This window comes from Hipposideros armiger, unplaced genomic scaffold (genome assembly GCF_001890085.2).
Source record: "Hipposideros armiger isolate ML-2016 unplaced genomic scaffold, ASM189008v1 scaffold_880, whole genome shotgun sequence".
In the NCBI taxonomy this organism is placed as follows: Eukaryota; Metazoa; Chordata; class Mammalia; order Chiroptera; family Hipposideridae; genus Hipposideros; species Hipposideros armiger.
Window position 1 is genome coordinate 397,039 of NW_017732230.1, and position 10,240 is coordinate 407,278.

A 10,240-nucleotide genomic window follows, 5' to 3' on the forward strand; every position below is an offset into this window, starting at 1 on the left:
GAGAGAGAGAGAGGAGAGAGAGAGAGAGAGAGAGAGATCATTCTTTTGGGACAGGATTGAGAGTTGCAATTTTCAGAGAAAGAGAAGTGTGGCTTGGGATCCGGATGGACCTGGATTAAATCCCAATTCCTCCCCTTACCAGCTCTGTGTGACCTGGTTTAGATTATTATTGGATTGATTACCATTCTCAGCCCCAGTCTTCTCGTCAGTAAAATGCGAATAATCCTTCCTAGGTAGTTACAAAGATTAAAATGAGAATGCCTGTAAAGCGGTGAGTCTGGCGCCTGCCACATAGAATCAGAACTCCACCCCATCCCTGGTTATGACCCTAAACAAGTGACTCAACCTGTCTGGATCTGCTCCTTCACCTATAAAATGGGAAGACATATCAGCTACCTCATGTGCTCGTGTGGTCATGGTGAGGACTGGATCCTGCGATGTGTGCCAGGGTGCCAGGACTTCGTACATAACAGACATTCAGTGTGGTCACTGCTCCTCTTATTCTTGTTATTAGTCACATTTTTTCCTTTCTTCTAGTTCCCTTTTGGCCGACGCTTGCCCTGTGACATCTACTGGCATGGAGTTTCATTTCACGACAATGACATATTCTCCGGCCAAGTGAACAAGTTTCCAGGTATCCATTGTTATTGTTGGCATTTAAAAACGTTTCCAGGGCTTGAGTCTCAGGTTACACGCATCTACAAAAACATGACAGTGTTTTACGATTAGACTCGAGCGCTCTTAATTGGGAATTGCTGCCTACACTCTGCCGCGGTGCCATTTCCTTGGGAGGGGCGTTAACGTGGAGGAATCATGACTTAACCCGCCAAGGATTTAATGATCAGAGGCTCAAAACCGTAAAGAGACAGGCTCTCCTGGGCTAATTCCACTGGCGGAAGAAAATAATTTTCACCTTTTGAGTTATAAATATAAAATGGAGGTGTCATGAGGGGATTGTAGTCTCAAAATGAAAAAAAAATAGACCATGTCACTTCCATAATTTGCAGGAAACAGAAATACCAAAGTTCCAGGGCGATGTCACAGACATGGGGTTAACAGTTTTCATTTTCTTGAAGTATCACCTTTGGAGGCACCATTTTTAAAACCCAGTGCAGCCATCTCCGTGCTGGGAACACCAGGCTGCAGACAGCCTTGCCTCTTACCTCAGGGCATTGTCCCAGCGGGACTTAACTGCAAGGGGACTCAGTGCCAGAAAAGCGTCACGGCCAGCACTTTAAGATACCCCCTCGCACTCCACTCCCAGCCTCCCCATATGCCTGTCCACTTTGTTTTTAATCTCCACCACCCTCTTCTGCTGTGATCACTATTCATTATTGTTAATGGCTAAGTGAAGAGGGTGGTTAGGGTGAGTGCTTAAGGGAAAGGGTTAAGATGGGTCTGAGCACAGCCGAAGGGTCTTCCACTGATTTTCAGAAATTTTCACCTACTGCTCACACCATATTATAATACAATAATAAATACTTTTTAAAAAAGAACATCACCCTGAATCCCATCCCTCATTTAACAAAACCACGATGTGAATATTTCCATATTTCCTCCCAAACCTTAACCACGTTTATGGATCATTTTTACATAGTTGCTGTGAGAGTATGGTTGCCTGAACATAAGGTGTTTTCTCTTAGCATTAGATCATTGATGCTTATTTGAAACAGGTGAATCAACTTACACTTTTTCTTTGGTATTCCATGCCAGGTCTTTAAGAAAACATCTCAGAAAACCCAGTATCCATATTTTATACACTGGCGAGTTGTGCCACACCCACTAGGGGGTTTTCATCTGAGCATGCACGCTGCCACAGGCCACACTTGGCTCAGCTTCACTTAGAAGGATATAGGGCAGGAAACGCGGCTTGCCAGTCAGTCAATGTCAGACATCTTTCTATGGTGGCATCTTTGCAAGAGTTCCAGGGGCTAGTCTCTGGCCCCCCAAGTGAAAGCTCAGGTGTAAGGAGACAAGACCCACCTGGCTAGATGTGGGTCTGTCTTGGCTCACACACCTTATAGGAGCCAATATCTTGTGTAGTGGCGGCTTCATTGCATAGCTGCCAGGGTCCCCGCCGGGGTCATGCTAAGTGACAAGCATCACTACAGTCATGAAAGCCTGGAGCTGTGGCTTCCTATCAGGTATTTATGGAATTTGCCAACCAGTTGCCAACCAGGCGTCCTTTTAACCATATGCTTTTTTGTCTAGCAACATTGCTAACTTTCCACCTTTATTGATTTACAGGGGAACGGAGCTAGAAAATTAACCCAAGGTCAGGTTTATCCCTAGAGAAGGAGACAGGGTTTTGTTAGCGAACAAGAACAATTTCTGCAAACAGGTTCTTGCACACAGTTTAATGGGATAGCTATTATTTTCTCTGTCTGGCTGCTCAGAAAAGGTGACTTTTTGATGACACTGGCGGGCTTTCTGGGCTATCCAGAGAACCTAATTTGAAAGAGAACAGCTCTTTGAATGCGGAAAGCTTCCTAAGACACCAATCATCAAAGGAGGCCTCATTTACATTTTCCCAGTTTGCTCAGGCCTCAGCTAATGGCTGAGAGAAGGCAGGAAGTAGCCATGGCGCTACATTTGGACCACTGATTAGAAATACAGAGAAAAATACCCCCAAAGGGCTAGTTTCGTTAAAGGTGATCTGAGAATATTCATCTCTAAGAAGCACGTTCGTCCTGTCCCATGTTCCACACGCTAGTGATTAGAACATGTAATTTTCCACTTTACTAACAGCAGTTAATTAGCTCTAATGACAAAGCAGCTCCCGCACCTCTAGGCAGAGGAACATACGCTCTGCTCCGCGAAAGGCAGCGATCATTAGCAACAGGCTGATGGCAGAACAGCCTGTCCTTCAGCTCCTGTTTGTGTCCAAGCTCATCTTCTGTTTCTTTTATATCCCATGATTTTGAAAATGCATTTTGTGTGCACTGGATGTTACTTAGAGTAAGGTCTAGTGGCCGTGTCAGGCGAGTATGAACTTCCCATGCTGAAGAAACTGAAAACTTTTGGATATGCATATGAAAAGAATTTCTTTTGTATGTGTCAGCACGTTAGCTTTTAGTTGCTTTTTTTATGGGCAATTTCCTTAAAGATGTGTTATTATATCTTAACTGATGAATTCAGACTTTCGATAAAAGTAGTCTGATTTAGATGTGTGTCTGCTTTAAGAAAGGGCAAACCTGTCAGTTCTTAGCTTCCAAACAACTTGTGGTGAGTTTTAAGATCTGAGATGTTGGCAGCACATGGCAGGTGGTGCCTGAGAGCCACCATGAGGAGGGGACTTCCTGGTGAGAGGGAGAGGGTTCCCTCCAGTGAAGAGCCTACAGGGCAGCCATGCCTCAAGCACTGGTATGGGCTGGGGATGCACAGACAAGGAGAAGGGCATGTAGAGAGGGAAGGCAAGTACAAAATAAGTGCTGTGCCTGAGGAAGGTTCGGTGCTGTGAGAGTCTGGAATGAGGGCAGCTGACCTAACCCAGATTTGCTCAGGGGACAGGCAGGGTGACAGATCCTGGAGGAGAGGATTGACATGTGAACTGAACCTCCAGGACTGGATGGGCCTGACCCTCACGCAAAACAAGGGAGCAAAGTTGGTGCAAAGATGTAGCGTGCTTAGAACATTCTGCTCACTCAGTGAAGGGCAAGTGGCCCACGATGGTTAGCAAGGGTCAAGTGTGACGGGGCAGTGGAGAGGTGATGGACTTGGACCAAAGGTCATGGGAAGCCACTAAGGAATTTTTAAGCCAGAGAGCGACATGGGCCAGCTTGGGTTTTAGAAAGTTCAGCCAGAGGGTTGCACTGGAGATGGGTGGGAAGGCTGAGAGAGGAAGTGGAGAGAGAGCTAAGAGGCTACCGCAGCATCCAGGCAAAAGATGGCCGCATCAGTGGTGATGGGGACAGAGAGAAGAGGGTGGATCTGAAAGCATTTGTTCTTTGATGGTTGTAATGTGGTTTTGCCAATAATTATTGTTATAAATGATATTTGGATTGAATAATGCTCCCATCATGGCTCAGATTTTATTTTATTATTATTTTTAAACTGAGCAAGCCTGAGGATCAAGCTGTTACTCTCCTGGTAACATCACACCGGATGAGACCCACCAGGCCTTGAGCCTCTGGTGTAGCAGACAGAAGAACCCAGATTCAGCAGGAGTGGCAGAAGGCAAGCTCTTGGTGTGAGAAGCTCTAAGCTGATTTAGGGGGTTTTCCCAGTCCACAGGGGAACTACCCCAAAATGGACATCTAGGGGTCAATCTTGTTGAGAAACCCAGGTAGGCATGGGCCTCAAAAGAACCTGTTAGGAGGCACTGAAGTCACAGGCAGGAGGACCCCAGCCCTTGCAGGGTAGACGTGAGGGGAACAGGAGGAGGAGTCAGAGAGAATGAGGCAGAGGCATTGCTAAAGCAGCCACCCAGGCACCAGGAGCAAGACAGGCTACCAAAATTTGGGGACAAAGCAATGGAGCCTCAGAAAAACAGTTAAAAATCCCCCTTATCTAATTGGAGTACAGTTAGGGTCAAAGCTTTCCTTGTTCCCAAGCTTCGGGGTTGCTGATGGTCAAATCTAGAGTTTCCACCTCAGGTCAGAATGGGTCCCAGAGCCTGGGCAGGGGTCATAGGTAGGGCCAGGTCTGCAGCAGCTTAGAGAAGAGAGGCAGAGCCTGGAACCAGCAGAGCCTGGCAATCACCCCCGTTTTCACATGTTTACCCTGGGAACATGTACTCTGGCTCAGCTGGAAGCCCAACTACTCTTGTCAGCATCATACTGAGGGAACATGGCGCTCCCCACATGTGTCTGAGCAACTACCAGACCCAGGGATGCCAGCAGCCTCCCCACGCGGAGTCGAATCGGGTGGGACGTGTTCTCTCTGGCAGCAATGGGTGGAAACACAGCCTCGATATGGTGTAGGAATAAGAGTTTCGGGGGTAAGTGGGTTGAGGGAGGGCTGCACTGGTGCCTTCTGGAGACAGGCACGGTTAGGGGGAAACTGTCTGCAGCCTCAGGCAGGAAGTGTGCAGGGAAAGTAGCCATTGGCTTGTAGGGGTGCTTCTGAAGCTGGCTGTTTTTAGTGGAGAACTACCTGGAGACAGACACAAAAGTAAACTTAGAAAGAGATCTGTTGGCTAGTGTGGGGACTGCCGATCCACCTCACAAAACGAGCCATTGCAGATTCAAAATGAATATTTACGGGCTGGCCGAGTGGCTCAGTTGGTTAAGAGCTCGCTCAAGAGTTTGAGCTCTGAGCAACAGCGGTTCGAGTCCAGCCCGAGCTGAGCAGCCGCTNTTGGTTAAGAGCTCGCTCAAGAGTTTGAGCTCTGAGCAACAGCGGTTCGAGTCCAGCCCGAGCTGAGCAGCCGCTGAACTGCCAACAGGTAGCAGGATGGCTCAGAAAAAAAAAAAAAAAAAAAAAAAAACCCAAAATGAATATTTACTCCATTTGCTGGGCATTGATTTTCACAAAACTTTTCTGGAGCATCTAAATTGCACTTCTGTCTGTGCTGTGCGAGTCCTGCTGACCAGCTGAGGGATTTCTGACCCTTCCCCTGTCACAGTGCCACTCACACACAGAGCGTACCACAGCACTGTTTGGTCAGGAGGCATCACCTATTTGATGTGAAGTGATGTGTTACAGTCAGTGATGAAGGTTTTTAGTTTCATACTATAACTGAAACATTAGTCAAATACCAAGGAAAAGGCTCCAAAAAAGTTGAAACCTTGTTTTTGTGTACTTTGTGTTCAGTTGCAGTGTTTATAACTCAAAATTTCTAATTTCATAGGGGAATAAAATGGAAGAGCTCTAATTTTCCAAATTATTTATTGGGAAGCTCAGAACAGTGCCCTCAGTGAGTTTTTTGTTTTTTGTTGTTTTTTTTAATATTGAAGAGTCCACGTCAGAGCACGATTTATAAGTGCTTTTTAAGCTCTTTTATTTCTTACTTAATCCTTCTCTATAGCCTTCTAAACAAGAATGAAGAACCTGGGCACTGACATAGTGAAGCTGCGATCTTTAGATTTATTGCTGATTTTAAGATGCTGAGGGAAGCACGAAGCAGGTTATTAAAACCCTCATTCTCAAATGTTTACCCTTTGCTTCCTGGACACGGGAGTTGAGAAAAGCCTCATTCATTCTGATTGTGCCCATTTGGAATGTGTGACAATTCGGCCATGCCAAGCTGACATGGAACTTTGTACTTTCTATTAAAAATAACTTTGCCAAGCAAATTGCTAGTGTCAGTGATGGAGCTGTGTAGCCTCTTTCAGGATGAAGGTCGATTTTAGTCTCCATTTTTAACGGTTATATTTACCTCAAGAAATAAGCATGCTAAACTGTAAAATAATTTTTAGCTATTTGCGTAAAATTTGCTAGGCTATATACTCAGATTCTTCTCTTGTCAGAGTTACTAAAGATGTGACAAGAAGAAAAACGTCCACTGTTCTTTGAAAATGTTTTATAAGTGAGACATTTCAATCCCCTCTGGGCAAATTAATGGAACCTGGTCCATATCAGTGTCAGTGCTTAGAACTGAAGAGCTCCTACGGATTCCATTTTTTCCCCTTAAACTATGAATTATGCTGATATCCTTTCCACTCCCTGTTCTTATTTCAAGGAGACAGATTTTATGCTAAAAGGTGTATATTATATTTTTCTATTTTATACCTTTTGTTAATACTCATGAACGATTAAAACAAAGCAACTTAAACTTCTCATAATGTCAGCAACGTCCACTACATAATATTCTCTGGGGTTTAAGATGGAAGGAACCCCAGAAGTATGTATGGAGGCCCCAAATTAAAGAGGATAATAAGTTTTAATTGCAAGATATAAATGCTTCTCTTATACATTATCAAGGGAGCTGACAAAGCATGGAATAATAAGTTAGGCAGGAACTCATTCCTTCAAACTGATGCTTCATTTTTAATAAGGAAACAAAATCCACCTATTACCTCAAGTTTTTCATTAATTTGGTAGGTCTTTCCAAACCATGAGTCACCGCTGTGGGGAACAACTCATACCTTTTTTTATCTTGTCTGAAAAAGTCAATATGTCGGGTGGGTGGTTTTAAAAGCCCCAAATAATGGCTGTTTTATAGCTAGTGGCTCACTGTTGTTAAAACCTCACAGCTTCTCTTCTCCCCAGGCATGACGGAGATGGTGCGTAAAATTACCCTGAGTAGAGCAGTGAGAATCATGCAGAATCTCTTTCCTGACGAATACAACTTCTACCCTCGCTCATGGATTCTGCCTGACGAGTTCCAGCTCTTTGTTGCTCAGGTAGATGATGGCACTCTGCCCTTATGACCCTTGAATTATGTTATGGTTGCACCTGTGTCCTGGGTCCCATGCTGGGAGCTGAGACTGGCCAAGGGGGTGTTTAACAGTCCATGGTATGTGTTGGCTGCGGTCACAGCAGCTTGCAGACCTGAGCAGGGAGGGTGACAGGTAAGTAAACTGAAGAAGTGGGTCTTGACATGAGGAGAAAGGCTGAGATTGGGAGCTGGATCATGGGGTTGGCATTTGCAGCATCAGGGAGACAGAGCTGGAGCAGGTGGTTGAGCCCACACGAGGACTGGGACTGTTGGGGTGAATCCTAGAGGTATGGTCTCCCCAGCACCCCATGGCACTAAATGTGGGAGATCGGGCTCCGCTTCAAGGCCAGGGAGTATAGGTCTGACAAACGGGGTGGGGGGTGGGGAATCTTTTAAGTGTCCTCCTTTACATGTGTTCCAGAATCCATTTTCAAATCACCCATTCCATATCAAAGTGATGTGTTTGAGCATGAAATACGTTGGAACCTTCACCACTGTGAAACGGAGCCAGTAGGGAAGCTGAGTTCAGAACTGCCATTTTGGTTAGTTTTTTCCTGATTTCATTTAGGGCCATATCAAAGCCTTTGTTCATAGGTTCCGTGGTCCATGTCATACCTCTGAGGGTATCAGTACAACAAATGCCTGTCCATTTGTGACAAGGCTGATACCATTTTTTGGCCCCACTAGACTCCTCCAGACATTGTGTTAGGAGCTTAACATTATTTCTTTTGATCCTCACAGTGAAGTTGGTTGTATTATTATCCCCATTTTATGGATGAGGGAACTGAGGCTTTGAGAAATTAAGTGACTTGCTTGAGAAGTAGGATTTAGTCCTAGAGCTGATTTCAAGGCCTACGCTTTTTATACTGTTTTATTGCCTGCCATTGTTTTGGTTTTAATATTAAATTATAAAAACTTGTGATAAAATTATGATTTACAAAGCACAAAAAAAGCTTGAAGTGATCATTTTTAAAAGGAAGCTCTGTATGGGATGGTATTCACATGGGTCTATACATTTTTAAAAATTCATCAAATCATAACTTTAAAATGAGTGCATCTTATTGTATGCAAATTACGCTTCAGTAAAGTTAATTTTTAAAAACAAACTGTCAGCGTTTCCCCATACTGACTGCCCCAATGTTCCACTTTTGTGGCTGTGCTCGTGCTGTTTTCCCTATGTGGAATACCTCCCTTTCTGTTTCTGCAGCTCGATATCTAACAATTCTGCCACGCTGAATGTAAGCAGATACCAGCTTGTGCTTTCAAAACCAGATAAGTGAGAAGAGCATGTCCATCATCCCCAAAAGTTCCTTTGTGTCTCTTTGCAGTCAAGTCTCTCATCCACCCTCACCCTCCCCACCACAGCCCAGGCACCTCCTGATCTACATTTTCATCAGAGATTAGTTTTGCCTGTTCAAGAAATTCATATAAATGGAATCCTACAATACAGTATGTACTTTTTTTGAGGCTTTTTTTCTTTCAGAGTTATATTTTTGAGATTCTTCCGTGTTTGTATTTATTAGTAGTTGGTAATTTTATTAGTGAGAGATGTGTTCCGTTGTATGAATATACCACAAATTGTTTATCCATTCACCAATTGATGGGCATTTGGGTATTTCCACTTTGGGGACATTATAAATAAAGCTTCCATGACTAATCATGTGGATATACAAGGTCAGACAATTAAGTGCGCGAACTTGTTGCAATGATGTTGCTAACCTTTTTTGATATCAGAGGGATTATACATTTGTACCAACTGGGCAAACAGTTAACCAAGTTTGCTATTTGGAAGTGCTGAAAAGACTGTGTGAAAAAGATGAAAATGAAAAAGATGAAAACGACCTGAACTTTTCGCCAATTCATGACTCTTGCATCATGACAATGCATCAGCTCACAGGGCACTGTCTGTGAGGGAGTTTTTAGCCAGTAAACAAGTAACTGTATTGGAACACCCTCCCTACTCACCTGATCTGGCCCCCAATGACTTCTTTCTTTACCTGAAGAGAAAGGAAATATTGAAAGGAAGACATTTTGATGACATTCAGGACATCAAGATGACAGCTCTCATGGCCATTCCAGAATAAGAGTTCCCCAATGGCATTGAAGGATGGACTAGGCGCTGGAGTTGGTGCATAGCTTCCCGAGGGGAGTCCTTCAAAGGTGACCGTAGTGATACACAGCAATGAGGCGTGTAGCGCTTTTTCTAGGATGAGTTTGCGAACTTAGTTGCCTGACCTCGTACATTGTTATTATTTTTGCTTTGAGAAATCAATTATCTTATAAAGAAACTGAAAAATGAGTATATTTGTCTTCTGTACTCACCCATGTATTTACATTTCCAGCATTCTTCATTCCTTTGTGTAGCTCTGGGATTCCATCTGGTATTATTTTCCTTCAACGTAAAGAATTTACTTCAACATATTTCTTGTAATGCAGGTCTGCTGGTGGTAAATTCTCTCAGCTTTTGTTTGTTTGGAAATGCCTTCGTTTTGCCTTGAGTTTTAAAAATGTTTTGAAATAATTTTGGGCTTACAGAAAAGTTTCAGATATAATACAGAGTTTGTTCCCATATACCCTTCATCTAGCCTCCCCTGTTATTAACATCTTATACAAGTACTGAAACTGGGAAATTAACATTGGTATAATATTACTAAATATCTACAACCCTTCTCGGCATTTTTCTTTTCTTTTCTTTTCTTTTTTAAAGATTTTTATTGGGGAAGGGGAACAGACAAGTTGCTGTCCTTTTGTTCTTCAGTCTAGTTGTGGAGGACGTCGCTTCAACTGGCCCAAGTTGGCACCATCATTGCGCTCTTCCCAGGCGAGGCAGATCAGTCACCGGCTTCTGGACGGCCGCTCACTGCGGCTGCTGGCCGCTCACGCTGGCTGCTGGCTACACACGGTAGCCCATGGCAACTC

The 10,240-nt window shown here is 44.0% G+C and overlaps 1 protein-coding gene across 2 annotated transcripts in view; it reads left to right on the plus strand.

The window, feature by feature from the left end:
* TTLL11 (tubulin tyrosine ligase like 11) overlaps nucleotides 1-10,240 on the plus strand; it is a 236,945-nt gene that overhangs the window by 43,837 nt on the left and 182,868 nt on the right. For both annotated transcript variants that reach the window (XM_019630020.1, XM_019630021.1), the window contains exons 2-3: nucleotides 538-634; nucleotides 7,153-7,286. In XM_019630020.1, coding sequence (XP_019485565.1) covers nucleotides 538-634; nucleotides 7,153-7,286 — 231 coding nt within the window. The remainder of the gene's footprint in view (nucleotides 1-537; nucleotides 635-7,152; nucleotides 7,287-10,240) is intronic.